The sequence below is a fragment of the Condylura cristata genome, unplaced genomic scaffold (genome assembly GCF_000260355.1).
Source record: "Condylura cristata isolate star-nosed mole 26May11 unplaced genomic scaffold, ConCri1.0 scaffold00024, whole genome shotgun sequence".
Taxonomy (NCBI): Eukaryota; Metazoa; Chordata; class Mammalia; order Eulipotyphla; family Talpidae; genus Condylura; species Condylura cristata.
In genome coordinates, this window is record NW_004567125.1 from 30,533,300 (window position 1) to 30,552,752 (window position 19,453).

The 19,453-nt window shown below is 54.9% G+C and overlaps 1 protein-coding gene across 1 annotated transcript; it reads left to right on the forward strand.

The window, feature by feature from the left end:
• The first annotated feature begins 3,606 nt into the window (after positions 1 to 3,606).
• Positions 3,607 to 18,418, forward strand: JAK3 (Janus kinase 3). The gene is made up of 24 exons (XM_004688182.2): positions 3,607 to 3,679; positions 5,414 to 5,610; positions 6,060 to 6,183; positions 6,529 to 6,640; positions 6,817 to 6,962; positions 7,305 to 7,599; positions 8,288 to 8,410; positions 8,512 to 8,669; positions 9,070 to 9,181; positions 9,345 to 9,531; positions 10,026 to 10,153; positions 10,363 to 10,494; positions 11,124 to 11,208; positions 11,833 to 11,960; positions 12,747 to 12,879; positions 12,961 to 13,112; positions 13,249 to 13,399; positions 13,941 to 14,080; positions 14,149 to 14,338; positions 14,968 to 15,092; positions 15,348 to 15,520; positions 15,917 to 16,034; positions 16,304 to 16,414; positions 17,219 to 18,418. Exons 2-24 carry the CDS (start codon positions 5,427 to 5,429, stop codon positions 17,324 to 17,326), a joined length of 3,315 nt encoding a protein of 1,104 aa, XP_004688239.2. The 5' UTR covers positions 3,607 to 3,679; positions 5,414 to 5,426; the 3' UTR covers positions 17,327 to 18,418.
• Positions 18,419 to 19,453: the final 1,035 nt, after the last annotated feature.

Genomic DNA, 19,453 nt, shown 5'->3' on the forward strand with positions numbered 1-19,453 from the left:
AAATGCATAGGACTATGGTGGTGGCACACGGGTGATTTGGTGATGGGAAACCCGCGGGGATTACAATCGAGATGGAAAAAAAAAATGTGCAAAATGATGTAAAAATAAACTTTTGTAATAATTAAAAAAAAATCCTGCTGAATTTAGATTGGAATTGCATTCCAATCAATTTGTTCAATTTGGGTAAAACTGACATCTTTGTAACATGGGTCTTCTAAACCATAACCATGACTTCTCTTTCCATTTATTTTGGGCTTCATGAATTTCTCCAGGTAACAGCTGTCCTTGTTAGAATAGACTTCTTTTGTTAGAGTTTGTCCCTTGGTACGTTATCTTTCTTGGTGTGCTACAATTGGTATTTAAATTTTTTTTTCAGTTTCAAACTATTTGCTGCGGGGTATATAGTTATAATTATATATCAGAATTCAGTTGAACTTTGCCTATTAAATTTTTAACCTGTTAAATATGCTAAATTCATTTTTACTTCTGGTAGTTGTCATAGATCCTCTTGGATTTTTTTACATAAACAGTCATATCGTCTGCAAATAAGCAGCTTGACTTTCTAATCTTTATGCCTTTTATTTACTTTTCATGTCTTACTGAAAGGTTGTGCTGTCCAGAACAATACTAAGAGGAAATTATAAGAACTGACATCTTTATCTTACTCTGAATCTCAGGAGGATATAATTTAGTCTTCCAGGTTAAAAATTATAATTTTTTTAAAAGATTTTTTTTATTTATGCATACAAGAACTGGGGTACAAGCCAGCAGTACAGGGGTATATTGACAATGTACACTGCAGAGGGGAGCAGCAGGCCAGACAGAAGTCTGCCATGCCATGTGGATCACCACCCTGGCCTGTGATCTAACTGGTGCTGAAGCGGCTGTGACTGGCTTCATAGTGCTGCACTTTAACCTGTTGTGCCACCACGGAGGCACAAAATGTTCCTTGTCAGTTTGAGGACGTTCTTATTTATACCTCGTTTGCTAAGAGTTTTTAATCGAGTGGGTATTGATTTTTGTCAAATATTTCCTACATCTGTTGAAAGGATCATACTACTTTTTTTTTTAAAGATTTATTTTATTTATGCAAGCAAGACTGGGGTACAGGCCAGAGGTGCCGGGTGTGTTTATGTATAAGAGAAAGAGTGAGAGAGAAGATTTACTAGAGACAGAGAGGACCTGAGCAGGCAGACCAGCTAAAACACACTGCTGAGGGAGCTGGAGAGGTCTGCTGCATCATGTGGGCAAGGGACCCCTCCCTGGCCAGGGCTCAAACCCTCACACGCTGGCTGTGGACAACTTCACGGTGCTGTGCTTTAATCCCCTGCGCCATCAGGGAGGGCTCAGATCATACTACTTTATTGCATTTTAACCGTGTATTTCTTCTATCATGAATGAGACTGAACATCTCTTTCTGGGTTTAAGGCCAATTTGGCCCTTCTATGACTTCTGGATTAATATCCCGCAAAGTTATTAGCATTTCCTTTTTATTTTCTAAGAGTTGCTTATATAATGAAGATCTTTTATCCATGATATAGGTCTACCTCTGTTTCCAAGTTCCTTTATAAATTCCTTGTATTTGTAAACATTTTGCTGGCAAAAAAAATTGGGAAACATTACAAAAATTTCCGGTATTTTCTTGGCAGGTTCAGGGCCCAGCACCCATGACCTTGGGTGGAACCTTCATTCACCCCTCTCTGGGGCTGAGTGTGCACCTTTGTCTTGATTCTAGTCCCTTTTGTTCATTCTTAAATGCCACATCATCATCACACTGGCACTGTCAGGAGCATAGAAATTCAGTGTCCTTCCTGAAGGTTGGGCAGCCTCTGTTCTGGGATCAGGGGCTAGAGTACACATTTGCATTCCTTTCTGTTGAAGCCACCCAGGAAGTGAAAGAAAAAATACTATTCGAAGCCCAGCCGTGCAGCACTTCCTGCCACAAGTGTGCTGTGCTCCCACTGAGACCCACCCCACTCTCCTCCGTCCACCAGACCCAGCCGGCTCCTCCAACAGCTCTCATTGTCGGTGTGCTTGCACCACGCCCTCCTCAGGAACACTGGCCTCGGCCTGGACTATATCCTCTATTGTGGCCCGGTTCTCTCTGGCTAATCCCACCCATCATTGGATTTGAATATCCTCCAGGAAGGCCTCCCAGGCCCAGTGTCTCCCCTGGCCATCTGGCCCTGATTGCCAGCGAAGCAGTCAGTGGGTGGTAACTTGTCTATTGTCATCTGTCCACTAGACCTTCAGCTTCACCAGCGGAGAAGAGTGTGCTCTGTCCTCCGTTGGGCCCTCAGTGCCTTCCACAGTGCCCAATAAGTATCTCTGGGTGATTGAGTTAATTAAAGTCCACACTATAAATGCCCAAGCCATTTTTGTGCCAGGACTTGGGATTAGAGATGAAAGAGACCTCTAAAATCTATCCCCAAAGCTCTACTTCCTGTGTTTGTGTCCAACTAAGGACACGGGCTCTGGTGTTTCCTGGCCATTGCCTTGGCCTCCAGACTCCTCCATGCATGATAGCCTCAGAGATGTTAAAAAAAAAATCAGGATCCCCCCAGGTGGCTCAAGCGTTTGTTAAAATGCAGCACTATGAAGCTATCCATAGCCACTGCAGCACGAATTCAATCCCTAGCCAGGGAGGTGACACACATGGCACAACAGACCTTTCCTGTCTCTCCTACTGCTCCCCTCAGCAGTGGGGAGCTTGTTCTGCTCCCCACTCTGTCTCTGGTGAATCCTCCCCACCCCCCTGCACCTCAGGCCTGTACCCCCGTTCTTGTATGCATAAATAAATAAATGCTTTCTAAAAAAATCAGTCAGACCCCCTGTGATCCAGCCTCAGCTGACCACCTGCCAGCCCTTCCCTCGGGATTCCTCCTTCTGCTCTGGCTACTCTGGACTCAAACTGCTCCACTCACACCCCCTTGGGACCATCACCTGTGCCATGTTCTCCACCAGGAGTGCACTTTCTTTATCTGCTTTTGATCCCAGCTCGATGGATGGATGGATAGATGTGGCCTCTGCGCATGGGACACCATAGTTGTGCCTGTTCCACCACCATTGTGGTTTCCTTTGCAGCCCCAAATTATGAATTGCCTGCCTGCAGGAACAGAGCCCAAGGCAGGTCTGTTCTGCATGGTTTAGTGTGTTCTAGGGCTGGGCTGGGCCACATTGCACAGAAGAGAGTCACTAGCTCTCCCAGGGTCTCAAGTGAGGGATTCCTTGAAGGAAATTTGAGCAAGGACAACTTCCTGCTTCTTCCCTGGGCAGAACAGCCCAGGTCCCTTCTTTTCACTGGGGGCCCAACCCACACATGTTACACATAGGTTAACTGAGGCCCTGAGAACTGGTGTTGCCAAGGCCCCACAGAGAGTGGGTGGGGAGCCTGCTGACACCCGCCATGTGACCTGGAACTTCACTTAAGTTGGGGTCTCCAGCCGCCTGTTTGAGCAGGGCCATGGCTCTTGAGGCTTCCGGAACCTTCGGCCCCTCCCCGGCTGGGCCCTCTCGTGACCCCACCCCTGTCCCTGTCCCTGCACTGCCATGACTTTCGGTAAGTGTCAGCGACTCAGGAAGTCGAGGGGCCCCGCACAGGAAGGAGCCAGTGGGACTTTCTTCCTGCCGCTGCCCTGCCCTCCCCTCCTGTTATCGGCCCAGGGTCCGCATCAGTCAGGTAAGAGCCGGTGATGACGCCACGTGGCTTGGTGGGCACAGCGATGGGGAAGGTGGCAGTGTGGCTGGGGTGCTGAGCCGGGTGAGGGACGTTTGCCTTTCAGACCTTTTTTCCGAGGAAAGCGTCAGACAGACTAGAGCTGGGAGGCCGTGGCTGAGGCCTCAGCTTTGTCTTAGATAAGATGAGGCTTCCACTGCGCGTGCACCGGAGCTCCTGCCGGCCCCTGGCCAGAGAGAAGGAGGACCAGACGGATGTGTGTTAAAACAAGGGTATTTTTCTGGGCCCCAACACCACCGCTAGCTTTTCCTTTTTTCTTAAATAATCGTTAAGATTTATTTTTCTTTTTAAAGATTTATTGTAAACTGAAGATGTGCTCTGTCTTTTCCTTTATATACGGTGCAAAATCAAGTCAGTGTCAGAAATAACACTGTGAGGAGAGGCAGGACCCCCAGCGCCTGGGGTTGGAAGCATTGTAGAGCCTGGTCTGGGAGCTGGGACAAGAGGTATTCTGGGCCCCACCCCACTCCAGCCCACCCCACATACACACACTTCCTGACACACAGGACCAGCGTACACCGCAGTGCCAAGGAACTTTCCTGTCTGGCTTAGCTGACGTTTGTCCAGCACCCACTGGCCGGTCACCAATGCACTCATGGCTCCAGCTTGAATGTGTTGACTCTCGGCTGGGGGGGGGGGTCCTGCAAACCTTACGTGAGGCACACAGGGAGTCAGCCCATTTCACACCTGAGAATGCTGAAGTCCAGCAGCAGAAGCCAGCCTATGGTGGGGCTGAAGTTTGAACCCAGTGTCCAGGGTCATCACCCATCCCCAGACTTACAGTATTCCCATGTGTATTGAGACCTCACTGATGTCCAGCTTCACACCCCGGCTATTATTTTGGAGCAAACTTTTTACACAATGTTCTTTGTATCTTCTTCATTCAGGTCAATTCAAATGGGTTTTGATCATCTTCCCCTCCCCCATTTCCTCATGGGGTTCCTAGGACAATCCTTTGTCTCACCCAGCCAGGGGTCCCGGGATCCCCCAGAACAAGAGAAAGACGGAGTTTGGCAGGTGTGGAACCCCTGGAAATAAGGAGGATGCTGTCCTATATGGAAGTGCAAGGGCAGACTGCATGGCAAGAGTGATGCAGGGGCAGAGGTGGGAGGGTGGAGGCAGAAACCTGTTGGCTGAGCTGGCAGACTGGATGTGCCCACAGACACATATCATACCAGGTGCAAGTTTCTAGCCCCAGTCCTAGAAATGTTTGAGCCCCCCGATCCACAGGGAGTGACAGGGATCCCTATTCCCTTAAGTTCTCATGTACACAAGCCAGTACCCATGTACTTCCTGGACAGATTTGTACATTTGAGACCGATTGATCACACCTACTGGAGACAAGGATTGTATTGGGGTTTTGAGTCAATGCTGCAGAGTGACTGGGGATGTCTGCCCTGGGTCTTGACAAGAATCTAGGATGTGTATGAACAGACAATGGGGTGCAGAATATCTCCCAGTTCCCAGTACAGCTCTAGGCTGGGGGGTTATAGCTCTGACTCACCTTGATGTTCAGTATTCTTTGTTTCCTCTCTCTCACTCCCCTTCCCCACCTGCCCTGCCCCCTCCCCTTCCTGCCTTTCCAGGTCCAACCCTACCTCACCCAGCAGCACCCAGGAGGATCTGTGACCTTCTCTCCTCTAGCCAGAACTGAGGGCTACCCCTTTTTATATCCAGGCAGACTGCAATCATGGCACCTCCGAATGAGGAGACACCCCTGATATCTCAACGCTCCTGCAGCCTCTCATCTTCAGAGGCTGGCACACTACATGTGCTGCTGCCTTCTCGGGGTCCTGGGCCCCCAAAGTGTCTATCCTTCTCCTTTGGGGACCACTCAGCTGAAGAGTTATGTGTTCGGGCTGCAAAGGCCAGTGGTGAGTGGTCCTTAGAAGCTAGGCCAGTATTGAGGGAGGCCTGTACTGAGTGGGAGCTGGAATTACTGGCCAGTGAAGTCAGCACTGGAGTTGGGGTTTTGAAGGATGAGTAGGAGTTTGGTAAAGGAGGAGGGTGCATGGGGAACTGCCTGTGGAAAAACTCAAAGGTGTAATGGCACGTGAGGGAAGACAGTGGGTCATCCCTCCAGGTAAAGTGTACAGTGGAAGATGCTCTGAGGAGAGGGGTAAGGGCTCCCCCAGAAATAGGCTGAATGCATCACAACTCTCCTGAGGGCTGTGGGGAGCTCTGGAGTGTATATGAGCAGGGTTTGGACTCAGTATCATGGCTGAAAACGAGAAAGCCCTGTGGGACATTGTGGGGACAACCAAGGCACTCTGCAGGGGCAAGATGGGAGACTTGGATGGGAACTGAAGGGGTGTTTCCTCAGGCATCCTGCCCGTGTACCACTCTCTCTTTGCCCTGGCCACGGAGGACCTGTCCTGCTGGTTTCCGCCAAGCCACATCTTCTCCGTGGAGGACTCGGGCACCCAGGTCCTTGTCTACAGGCTCCGGTAGGAAGCCCCTCCCTGTGGGCTCCCGCAGGTGTGGGCTAAATACCAGGACGGTATGCTTTTTGCCAAGGGCTGAGGAAACTGGTGAATAAAACCACAGTGATCCCCACAATCTTATCATCTCCTTGGGCCTCCTGGTGGGTGTCTCGGGGAGGATATGATCACTGCCCATTTCACAGATGAGGAAACTGAGCCCACAGGGTGGGTGATTTGCCTAAGCTACACAGCAGATCGGTGGCCCACTCTGGGCTCTGTGAGGTCTTGGTAGTCTTCCGCTTACCCCAGGCGCCCCGTTACTGCCGAGGCCAGTGGCTCCCTCACTCACAGCCCCCTCCTTTTCCTCAGATTTTACTTCCCCAACTGGTATGGGCTGGAGAAGTGCCACCGCTTTGGGCTACGGAAGGACTTGGCCAGCGCCATCCTTGACCTGCCGGTCCTAGAACACCTCTTCGCCCAGGTGGGGGGTCTGTGTGGGGCTCTGTGCAGGGTTGGGGGTCCAAAGGGCAACACTGGGGCTCCCACTTGGGTGGTCTTGGCTACCCTTCCCTGTGGCAGCCCAGGCTGGTGGAGCCAGCCGAGGGCTGGGCTCCATGGCAACATCAGGGCTGACGGTGGGCTGTGACTGGCCCACAGCACCGCACCGACGTGGTGAGCGGCCGTCTCTCCGTGGGCCTCAGCCTCAAGGAGCAGGGCGAGTGTCTCAGTCTTGCGGTGCTAGACCTTGCCCGGATGGCCTGCGAGCAGGCCCAGCAGCCCCGAGACCTGCTGAAGACCATCAGGTGAGGGCTTCCAGGTGACGGCAGCTAGCCTCTATCTGGAAGTGAGCAAGTGTTACACTGCCAGGACATCACCTGAGCCTGGGTCCCCCATGGGTGTCCCACTACAAGCCTGAAGTATGTCCTTGTTGACCCAGGCTCCCCCACCTTAGCTCCAGTCCCCCACTGGAGGGAAAGTCCTGTCTCCTGTGTAGAGGCCTAAGTGTCCCTCTGTCTGTCCTGAGAACCCTCGAAGCCCTGGCCCCAGATGTCCCTATGGGTGCTCACATACAGATCACACTCCAGCCCCTGTCTGTCCCTGAGGAGACCCTCTCCCACACTGAGGGTCCACGCCCCCACACGCAGCTACAAGGTCTGTCTGCCCCCTGGCTTGCGGGACCTGATCCAAGGCCTGAGCTTCGTCACGCGGAAGCGTATCCGGAGGACAGTTCTACGTGCCCTGAAACGCGTGGCTGCCTGCCAGGCAGACAGGCACTCACTCATGGCCAAGTACATCATTGACCTGGAGCGGTTGGATCCAGCCAGGGCCACTGAGACCTTCTGCGTGGGCCTCCCTGGGGCTGCGGGGGTTCAGGATGTGCAGGGGCTGCTCCGAGTGTCTGGAGTCAGTGGCATTTCCTGGAGCCCTGGAGGACAGGAGGTGAGGGAAGCTCCTGCGGCAGGGGCGGGGCCAGAGAGGAATGCCAAGGGCAGAGCCCAGGAGGGCAGGGTGATGGAGGGGAGACACTGTGAGAAGATTCAGGGTGGGGTGGGAATGAAGAACGGGTGGGGGGCCCTCCCTGGAGGTGCAAGGGGAGTAAGGAGTTTATGAAACTGTCCGCAGCCACTGCAGGGCTGAGTTCCATCCCTGGGCAGGGAGCTGACCCCCATGGCATAGCAGACCTCTCCTGCCTCGCCCACTGCTCCCCTCAGCAGTGTATTTTAGTCCATCTGCCTATTCTGCTCCCCATTTTGTGTCTGGTGAATCCTCTCACACACATACCCCACCTCTGGCTTGCACGTTCTTGTATGCATAAATAAATACATCTCTGCGGGGCAGAGATGGCAGGGACTTGTTGGATAGGTGGGGCTTGGGGCAGGGTTAATACTAGGGGAGGGAAGAGGCGAGACTAGCAGAGGGGCTGGACTTGGTGACCAGGCAGGTTTTGGCAGAGAAATATGAAGATGGGCAGGGAGGGGTGGGGCCCATAGAAAAGTTGGGGGCATGGCATGGTGGTGTTGGGAGGAAGGGGTGAGGCAGGCTGGGGGGCTGGCAGGAGATAGTTGGCGGGGTCCTAACATCTCTGAGGGGGCGGGAGCCCCCACCTCAGTCTTCTACTCCTACCCAGGTCCTCCAGCCCTTCTGCGACTTCCCAGAAATTGTGGATGTCAGCATCAAGCAGGCCCAGCATGCAGGTCTGACCGGGGAGCATCGTCTGGTCACCATCACCAGGACAGACAACCAGATCCTGGTGGGTGCTGGACGCCCTCCTCTCCCACTTTACCCTGATGGGGAGGACACGGCTGGACCCTGCCTTCAGTCCACAGTGGGCCCTGACTCAGGTCCTTGCAGGAGGCCGAGTTCCCAGGGCTGCCCGAGGCCTTATCCTTCGTGGCACTCGTGGACGGCTACTTCCGACTGACCACCGACTCCCTGCACTACTTCTGCAAGGAAGTGGCCCCGCCGAGGCTGCTGGAGGAGGTAGCCGAGCAATGCCACGGCCCCATCACGTAAGGACTGCCCCCCCACGCCCCCCACCTCTGTGGCCAGCACTCCCTGTTCTCACTTCTCCGGACCAGACAAAGGGCCAAGTGTCGAACAGCACCTGGCGCACAGTTATTGCTCCCCGAGGCTCCGTCACCCCTTCTTTCTCTCTGCACCTGGAAGGGGGTGGGGGCCGGGGCTATTTCCTGGGGATGGATGGGGTGTTGATTTGAAACCTTGTTTAATTCCCCAGCAGAGGCCCTGGCTTTCGGCTCATGTTATAAACGGGGGTCAGGGAGTAGGGTATTCTATGGAGAGCTTCCTAGGGCTTCAGAGAGACCTGAACTGGAGCCCAGTTCCACCTAGGTGTCTCTGACTTTCTGTCTTGGCTTCTTTGTTCCCGCCCACCTGCCCCCCCCCCCCCAGACTGGATTTTGCTATCCACAAGCTCAAGACTGGGGGCTCACTTCCAGGTTCCTACCTTCTCCGCCGAAGCCCCCAGGATTTTGACAGCTTCCTCCTCACTGTCTGCGTCCAGGTTGGCTCATCACCGGCAATGTGGGGGAAGCCTTTCAGGGGGAGGGAACAGTGCATGCAAAGGCCTGGAGACTGGAGGTGTGGGGGTGAGGGGGGGGCGGCGATCCAGGGAGTGAGGGAGCGAGTGCTGTCCGCCATCACTCAGGGACCACATCTCCTTGCAGACACCCCTGGGACCTGATTACAAGGGATGCCTCATCCAGCGTCACCCAACGGGCACCTTCGCCCTGGCTGGTATTGGCCACGCTCACAGCAGTCTTCGAGCACTCCTGGCAGCCTGCTGGGATGGTGGGCTGCATGTGGATGGGGTTGCACTCAACCTCACCTTCTGCTGCACCCCAAGACCCAAAGGTGAACCTCTCCCATCTGTCACAGCCATGTTGTGATGAGTGGCAGGAACTGCAGCTGGAGGTGGACCTGCTGACTAATGGGATAGTGTTGCCTTCAGACACAGCTAGATCCAGGCACCACTGGACTGTGTGATGTTACTGGCACTTTGTCTCCAGCTCTTGCCCTTTCTTCTGAGTGAATTTCAGTAATGGACAAACCGCAGATGGGACAAGTCTGCACTCACACCTGGCCAGACTGCTCAGATCTGGTTGCTCACAGCCTTACGTGCTCACTGGGCTGGGCCGTGGCAGGTCTCCTCTCTCTCATTTCCCGGCCCACTCGAACTTCCTGGTTGGTGTCTGTTTTCAGATAAGCCGTGTGCCCTTTCATCTTCCCCTCAGGGTTGTCTGGGAGTTCTGAGGGAGAAGCAAACTCAGATAGGGAGTGAGCAAAACTTGGAGGACCTTTCACTTCTGACCTCTGATTTTGTCCCCCCTGCCCGCGCCCCCCCACAGAAAAGTCCAACCTGATTGTGGTCCGGAGAGATTGCAGTTTGCCCACGTCATCCCCCACTCAGCCCCAATCCCAGTGCCAGCTGAGTCAGATGACTTTTCACAAGATTCCCACCGACAGCCTGGAGTGGGTGAGGGCGCCGTAGGAGATGGGGGTGACATAGGTTGGGATCTAGAGGTGGGGTCTGTTTTGGCTCCTGCTGTGTGGCCTTAGGCACATGATATGGTCTCCATGTGCCTCTATTTCCCTGTCTGCAAAATGGGGCCAGGGCTCATCCTGAGGCCAGGATCCTGAGAGGGGCCTCTTACTGGCCTCTCTTGTTGGCCCCTCGCCCTCCAGCATGAGAACCTGGGTCATGGATCCTTTACCAAGATTTACCGGGGCTGTCGTCACGAGACCGTGGATGGAGAGGCCCGGGACACGGAGGTGCTGCTCAAAGTGATGGATGCCAAGCATAAGAACTGCATGGAGGTGAGCAAGATGGAGACCAGGCCTTCGGGGCCAGGCTGTCTGGAGAGAAGGCCATGGATTCAGAGAAATTAAAAAAACACACGAGTTCTAAAAACAATGGGAATGTAGCCAGGGTAGCTCCAAACCTTGAAATACAAAAGGGTGTTTATGCAAACGGAAAGAGTACACCAGACAGAGGGAATAGCCAAGCAAAGGTCCTGAGGCAGGGCTGGGCCTGGCACATTGAGTAATGTTGAGGGGGCTGGGAGCTGGGGAGGAAAGAGCCTGGGAGAATAAAGGAGGAATGTGGGCAGAGCACGAGCTGACCTCAGGCCATGGAGGGAGGAGGAGGAGCCCTTCTCAAAGTCCCAGTCTCTCCTGTATGACACACTTGAGGTAGATTGCAGGGGGCACTTCTATCTCCTATTAGAAGATCATGCTACATAGTCTGTGTGTATTACCAGTAGATTCTAAAGCCAAAGGAGGCTTATGGGATAAAGATTTTCAGGCACAGCTGGATCCAAATGATGTGACCAGCATTTAGGCTAGGCTTGGGAGCAGGGATGTGAGCAGCAATGTGGGGTTCTTATTCTGACCATGGATAGGAGGACTCTTATATCGATTGTTTCTTTCTTCCTCCCACCCCTAAGTCATTCCTGGAAGCAGCGAGCCTGATGAGCCAAGTGTCATACCAGCACCTCGTATTGCTCCATGGCGTGTGCATGGCTGGAGACAGTGAGAGACACCCCCCTGCCCCTCCTTGCCACACTGGGCCCAGCTACAGTGGCGTCAGCAGTGTGCACCCGGAGCCCACCCTGGTGGGGGTCTTGTATCCTTGTATCCACCAAGGACCATCACTCTGCCCCCACGTCCCTTGATGGTCACGTCTTGAGCAGGAGCTACAGGCTCCTACCAATCCCCCAGTCCAAGGATTACCTTAAGTCAGCCAGACCTGTGCTCCAGTCTCACTTGCTGTGCCCCCCCCCCCCCCCCCCAGCTTCGCATGGGTCACATTACCCTTCGAGTCTCCTCTCATGTCCTGCTCACCAGCTGTGCAGCAGGATGAACCAGGAGCAGGCACACAGCATAGAACATGACAGAAAGGGGAGGGCGATAAGTGATCACGTGTGATGGGGGCAGGGGGAGCCCCTGCGTGGTCAGAGTCTCTAGCCTGGCCTGGGAGTCTGGTAGGGATCTGGGTAAGCAGAGATCAGTAGGAATTAGGGCAGAGGAGGACAATGTTCTGGGCAGAAGACACAGAATGTGCCAAGGGCTGGAGATGAGATAGCACCTTCCAGGCATTTCAGGCAAGGACAAAGCAACGCTGCCTCCCAGTGCTCCCTCTCCTGCTCCTCCCAGGTATTATGGTGCAGGAATTTGTACACCTGGGAGCCCTGGACACGTATCTGCGTAAGTGTGGCCCCCTGGTACCAGCCAGCTGGAAGCTGCAGGTGACCAAACAGCTGGCTTATGCCCTCAACTATCTGGTGAGTTCTCCTTCACCTGTTCTGTCCACCAGGTGAAAGGGGGGGGGGTCAACTGAGTGGGCAAGGTGGGCAGGTGGCATGCCAGTTCCAGAGGGAGGTTTGCAGAGAGCCCCTCTGTGTACCTGGCTGGCAGGGTTGGAGTGCATGGTGACTGTGATAGCATGATGGATGTGAGGGGAAGGCATTTAACAGCATGTGTCCAGGCTCAGAGGTGTGAGGACACAAGGGAACACTGTGGCTGTCTGGGGGGACATTGTGAGCCATGAGGCTGCACACAGGACAAGACTTCCCAGGGGCAGGAACTCTAGGGCTGGGGACTTAAAGTTGAGTAGTTCATTGAGAGGAGAAAGGGGGGAGAGCATGTCAGGTTGAGGGGACAGTCTGGCAAAGATCAGATGATTAGAAGCCATGTCCCATGTCCTGGGGTGCACCAGCTGGTCCAGTGGGCAGGGGACCAGGATGGGCACGCAGAAGCTTGTGGGGAGAATGAGTGAGAGTTGGATCTCAAAGGCGCTCCAATGCTAGCCTGAGGCTCTTTGACTTTATTGTAAAGGCAAGTGGGGGGGGGGTTGGGGTGGAAAAGAGGTGTGTGAGAAGGGGAGGGATGCAGTCAGGTTTCGAGGGGGTAGAGCAGAGAAGGGAAGACAGGATGCCGGGAATATAGGGAAAATGTTGGAGTACTGCCCACAAGCAGGACTAGTGGACTGTGAAGACTGTATAGGAGTTTGCCAGCCAGAATAGTCATTCATCAAACCCTTGGTGTTCCCATTTGTCTGATCCACTTAGGAAGATAAAGGCCTTCCCCATGGCAATGTCTCAGCCCGGAAGGTGCTACTGGCTCGCGAGGGGGGTGATGGGAGCCCACCTTTCATCAAGCTGAGTGACCCTGGTGTCAGCCCCACTGTGTTAAGCCTGGAGAGTAAGTGCTGCAGGGTAGAGGAAGGGGAGGGGCCTCACGGGGCAGGGCAGCAGCTCACTGACCCTACCCCTACCCCTCCAGTGCTCACTGACAGGATCCCCTGGGTGGCTCCTGAGTGTCTCCAGGAGGCCCGGACACTTGGCTTGGAAGCTGATAAGTGGGGCTTCGGTGCCACAGTATGGGAGGTGTTCAGTGGTGTCACAATGCCCGTCAGTACCCTGGATCCTGCCAAGGTCAGAATACCTGCCTGCCTTGAGAGCCCACACCTGAGAGAAGATGGACTGGAGTCTTCTTGGGGGTGGATGGGCAGGTCCAGCAGGGTCCTCTAAGGGTGCACTGAAAGTGCTATGCTCCTTCTCTTGCCCTCAGAAACTCCAGTTTTATGAGGAGCGACAACAACTGCCAGCCCCCAAGTGGACGGAGCTGGCCCTGCTGATCCAACAGTGCATGGCCTATGAGCCAGGCGTAAGGCCCTCCTTCCGTGCTGTAATCCGTGACCTCAACAGCCTCATCACTTCAGGTGCCTACAGGGTCAGGCAGGTGGCATGTCAGGCCCAGTTGGAGGTTTGCAGAAAGCCCCGCTGTGGGGTGGTCTGGGTCTACCTGACTGGCAAGATGGGTGTGTTTAGTGACTGTCACGCATGAACCAAGACAGCTGCCATAACAAACACATCCCTCAACTTGAGAATAAACGTGACTTAAGTTCCTGTTGGATCTGCAGACAAGAGCGAGATAGTGGAGGGTCCCTTGCGAGGTTTCCATGGGCCAGGCCTGAGGGGCACCCAGTGCATCGCCCCATCACCCCGAGCTCAGTCATGAGATCACATCTCATCGCAGCGGAGTCTGGGAAATGCCCTTCCATCTCCATAGCCCTGCGTGCTTGCACGGGGCGTGCACTGGACAGGGGGCTATGCCAGGAGGCATCTCCTTCCAGCCCCCACAAAGGGGCCACAAGGTCCTTTGGCTTGCACAGCGAAGGGAAGTATGTAGAGGGAGGCGAGACAACAAGTCAGCTCCGGAGTGGGGTCAATGCGCCGCTCACTCACCACCCATGCCCCCAGACTATGAGCTCCTCTCAGACCCCACACCTGGTGCCTTGGCACCCCGTGATGGGCTGTGGAATGGCGCCCAGCTCTACGCCTGCCAGGACCCTACCATCTATGAGGAGAGACACCTCAAGTACATCTCACAGCTGGGCAAGGTGAGGTGGACTGGACTGGGGAGGGCAGGGCGCTCCAGGTGCACAGTACCAGTCCTGCTGTCCTCTAGGGCAACTTCGGCAGTGTGGAACTGTGCCGCTACGACCCGCTGGGAGACAACACAGGCGCGCTGGTGGCCGTGAAGCAGCTGCAGCACAGCGGGCCAGAGCAGCAGAGGGACTTCCAGCGGGAGATCCAGATCCTCAAGGCCCTCCACAGCGACTTCATTGTCAAGTACCGGGGTGTCAGCTATGGCCCAGGTGAGCCACCTCCCCAGTGGGGACTCTTCAAGTCACAAGTCCTCACTGGTACGTGTGTGGTGGTCTGGGAACACCGTCAGTGACAGTCCTCATTCTCTTCTGTGTCCAGATTCAGACCTGTCATTGGTGTGAATCTCAGCGGTATCCCTTACTAGCTGGGTGACCTTACGCAGGTGACTTAACCTTGCTGAGTGTCAGTTTCCCTGGCTGAAAAACAGTTGTGAGGTTTAAGCAATCGATGTACAGTGAACCTTGACCAACATGGATTTGGCCCAGAAGGATCCACTTATATAATTTTTCCCTATCTGATATTCTGCTTTCACAGATTCAACCAACTTCTATTGTTGGTTAATTCTCCAGTGTGGGACCCATGGTATGGAGAGCTGGTATAGGCAGATTTTCTACTGCTTGGGGGTGGGTGCCCCTGGTCCTTCAGGGTCATTGTATATTGTAGAAAGTACTCAAGAGACATTAGCCGCAAGTGTCATTGCTGCTGTTTCTATTTTGCTGAAAGCAACACTAAGGTCCAGAGGGACCCAAGGTCCCATTCTAAGGGGACAGAGTGGGGTGGGGGAGTAGATAGAGTTGGCCCTGTGGCGACCCCGCCCCTGTCTCTCCTGCACCCCCAGGCCGCCAGAGCCTGCGGCTGGTGATGGAGTACCTGCCCAGTGGCTGTCTGCGCGACTTCCTGCAGCGGCACCGTGCTCGCCTGGACGCCAGCCGCCTGCTTCTCTACGCCTCGCAGATCTGCAAGGTGGGGGCTGCCTCGAGAGACTGCTGAGCGCCCTGGGACTGGCTGGGGATCTCAGTGAAGTCATGGGGAAGGCTGAGGGTTGAGGTTTGGGGCCCAGGACGGTCAAGGTGAGGTTCAGTTAGGTGTAAGCTCACAACCGGAGGGCAGAATGGTGTAGGGTTAGGCTTGAGATCTGGGGTGAGTTGGAGTCCGGGTTGGATTCCAGGTCAGGTTTGGGGATCAGTACGCCTGACCACCCCATCTATCCATTCTCAGGGTATGGAGTACCTGGGCTCCTGCCGCTGCGTGCACCGCGACCTAGCCGCACGGAACATCCTGGTGGAGAGCGAGACGCATGTCAAGATCGCCGACTTCGGTCTCGCCAAACTGCTACCCGTAGACAAGGACTACTACGTGGTCCGCGAGCCGGGCCAGAGTCCCATTTTCTGGTGGGACCCTTCTCCTCCTCACCCTTGGGCCCCTCCCCCGATTTACAGTCCCAGCCTAGGGCCTCCTCCCGATTACCCAGAGCCGGGCCCAGCGCTCACAGCCGGAGCCTCGCTCCTCACGCGCCCCCCACCCCCCACTGTCATCCAGCGCTGCCCCTTTTTTTCTGGGGTTCAGACTCACTCTGGCCCCAGCCACCTCTGTTCTCTGACCCTGCCGGGGCCCCTCCCAGACCCGCCAAAGGATTGGAGAACCGCCTCCCCTATTCACTGTGGGGGAAACTGAGACCCGGGCTGGATTGTCGTCTCACAGCCCCGGCGTCTCTGCCAGCTTCCCCAGCCCAAGACCTCCCCTTTCCCGTCCTCTGCCTCATCCAAGACCTCCTTGTCCCCCACCAGGTACGCCCCCGAGTCCCTCTCCGACAACATCTTCTCTCGCCAGTCCGACGTCTGGAGCTTTGGAGTCGTCCTGTATGAGCTCTTCACCTACAGTGACAAGAGCTGCAGCCCCTCAGCAGTGAGTCGGCACCCCTGGCTAGGCCCCCAGCTCCTTCCCTCCGTCTCCGGGCCAATTCGAGCTCTGGTGTCCCCTCCCCACGACCCCCCCTTTTTTGTTCAGAAACACCTTGTCCAGGCAACTTGGGTCCCAGATAGGAGAAAATCTCTTGTCAGTGGCTAACGCCCTATCACGGGCAACCCCTCCCCCCTCGGGCACTGGGAGGGCCTCCCCACTTCATCACCTGCGCCCCCGCCCCCTCTGGTACCCATGCTCCGCCTTGGCCCCAGGAGTTCCTGAGGATGATGGGATGTGAGAGAGACGTCCCTGCCCTCTGCCGCCTCCTGGAGCTGCTGGCCGAGGGCCAGAGGCTGCCGGCCCCTCCTGCCTGCCCTGCTGAGGTGAGTCCTCGCCTCAGGTCCCCACTCTGTCAGTTTCCCCAGGAAATCTTGCGCAGAGGCTGAACTGTGAGGGTTCTGGCCGCTTCTCGGCTTTCTCCTGTTGGGCAAATCACAAACACTTGGCAATCTCAGTTTACCCACCTCTAAATGGGACTGAACCTGCCCTACCGGGTGGGTGGGGGAGGTCAGACACAGTTGGCGCTCTTGGTCTATCATCACCACTTTTGTGCAAGTATCTGACACATCATAAATTAATTTGTTCAGGCCCCAAGCACTTATTAAACACTGACTATACTGTACGCTGGTTTGCTTCCTGTGGCCTCAGAAGGCATCAGAACAGCTATTGCACTCTCCACCCAGTAATCAGTGGGCATTAACAGGAACATCCTGGTGGGATCAGTGCCACCAGATAATGGAGGAAAGGATGAGTGTGTGAGGATTTCTCAGGAAGGCTGATTGCCTGAAGGAGCTGGAGGAGCCCACCCCCAGGGAAAGCTGGGAGGAGGCATGTGCAGAGAAGAGAGGAGGGTACCCCCCCCCCACCGTGGGGATGAACTTGGTGCATTGAAATAACCAGGTGGGGGCACATTCGGTGGCTGCTTCAATGAGACAGGAGGTGATGGCGGGAGGTGGCCGAGGGAGGGAGGCAGGGGAGGATGAGATTTTGTTCTAAGAACCATGGAGAGCCATGGGAGCTTTGAGCATAGGAAGAAGCCTACTTATATTTTTGCAGCTTTAGACAGGAGTCATGTCCTTCCTAGGCTCGCACACACATCACACTGTTGTCTCCTGTCACCTTCTCAGGTTCATGAGCTCATGAAGTGGTGCTGGGCACCCAGCCCGCAGGACCGGCCGTCATTCAGCATGCTGGGTCCCCGGCTGGAGGCACTGTGGAGTGGAAACCAGGGGTAGCGCCCCGGGCGCAGGGCCTGAACCTTCCTTGCCTGTCTGCGGGAGAGCCACACTCACTGCCATTTTCGTTTCTCCCGCACAGACTTCTGGGTCTGGTCTTCGTGGACAGGGTCACCCTCAGCAGGGGCTGCCCTTCTTTGGGCCTTGTGCGTCGCCACCCCCTCCCCATGAGTGGGGCAAATGGTGTGTTTTTTGAGGGGCACCCATGGCTCCTAGAGCAGCAGCAGCTTGTGACCTTTGGTACTTGTAAAGATTCAAGACAGGTGCGCTTGAGGGAAGGAAAGCTATTCAGGGAGTGAACTGAGAGACCGAGTTTAAGCCTCACCCATCTTCCCATCCTCTCAGAGCCTGGCCCTGAGCTTCTGGTCTCTGTTCCTCTTCCTGGAGGCACCCGAGCTTGAGTGTAACTGTCCTATTTGGAAATCTGCTTTTGGTGAGGGGAGGCTATGTGTCTGTCTGAGATCTTGTGAGAAGCTGGGGTCCCAGCTTCAATGGGGCTGAAGTCTTGGTTTTCCCAACTGTATATGGGGCCCTTCTGTCTTCACCAGAGGATCTTATAAGAAATGACACAGGAAGGGCCCTCCCTGGTGGCGCAGGGAATTCAAGGGCCATACTGCAAGCTAGCCGCAGAAATGGCACAGGGGCCTGACAAGAGCTTGTCATGCACTTGAGGGAAGGAAAGCTGTTCTTGGCAGAGGGAACAGAGTGGTTGAGTGAGGAGGCTCAGAGTATGGAGGTTTAGAGGCCAGGTGTTGGATCCCACATTCTGCCACTTAAGTGCTGGGTAGGGAAATTGCTTCCCATCTCTGACTCCTGCAAGATGGATAGAGCAATAATGCCAGGATTTCCAGAGGCTCGTGAGAAGGTGTGTAGTGTAGACTAAGTCCTTACCGGTTCTCACCTGCTTGCAAGGTTTTTCTGCCACTTTTGCTTCCCTGGAAAACTCTGCAGCTCTCAAAACTCCAGCTATAGCCTCCCTACCCCCTTCCCTGGTGGCACCCACTACTCCCTGCCAACCTTAGGGCTGGGGTAGTGTCTGAGTGTCCTCCAGCCTGGAGGGACCTGTCAGGGGTGGGCACACAGGGAACTCTTGTTGTTGAATGAATAAAAGAGTTTGGTGAAAAGAGTGACTTGTGGCTGTAATTGCTGGATGGGGAGTTGGGGGGAGGTGAACCAGGGAGGAAATGATACAGAAGTGGGGGGTAGAGAACCCTTCTGGGGCTACCAAGAGAGCCTCAGGGCAGGTTGGGGAAGGGGGGGCCGTGGGGAGGGGCCCTGGCTGGTGCCAGGGAGGACAGGAACCCTCCCCCCAGGCCCAGCTGTTGACCTTGGCTCCATCCTGGATGAGCTAGTTACAGGCCCTTGGTGGGTGGAGAGAACAAGATGGTCTTGGCAGTGGTGGGGGTTTGGCGGGCAGAGGCAAGGTCAGGTTGGAGGCCTGTGGGGGAAGAGGCCCAACTTGGGAGGGGGGAGCCAGTTTCCTGTGTTTGTCAGGACTTCTGAAAAGATGGCGAGAGGTAGACACACACACGGGAAAGAGATCGAGAGCAACGGAGACAGCTGTCTGAGTCTGTCCTAGTCTTTCAAAGGTTGCGTGACTTAGGGAGGGATGGAGACCGCTCTGGACTCTTCACTGACTTGGGCTACCCTCCTCTCTTCTCTTTCCTCAGTTTTGCTCCTTGTTAAAACAAGAAAAAATGGGGGACCTCCCTAGTGGTCTAGGGGTTAAGTCTCCGCGCTATCACTGCCATGGCCAGAGTTTGAACTGGCCAGGGAACGACCCACATGGCCCGGCAGACCTCTCCTGACCCGCCCGTTGCTCCCCTCAGCAGTGTAATTGTCAGTCGGCCTGTTCTGCTCCCCGCTCTGTCTCTGGTGAATCTTCTCCACCCCAGCACTTCTGGCCTACACCCCAATTCTTCTACATACAAATAAATAAAATATTTTAAAAAACAAAAGCAAAAACAACAACAACAACAAAAAAACAACAGGAAAAGTGAGTATTGGGCTGGCACAGGTCAATGCTTTATTCCAGGCCGTCAGGCCCCCCTGACCAGTCCTGGAAACCCTGACATGGAGGAGGCAGAGCCGGCCAGGCAGCCCCGCAGCAGCGAGGCCATTAGGGCC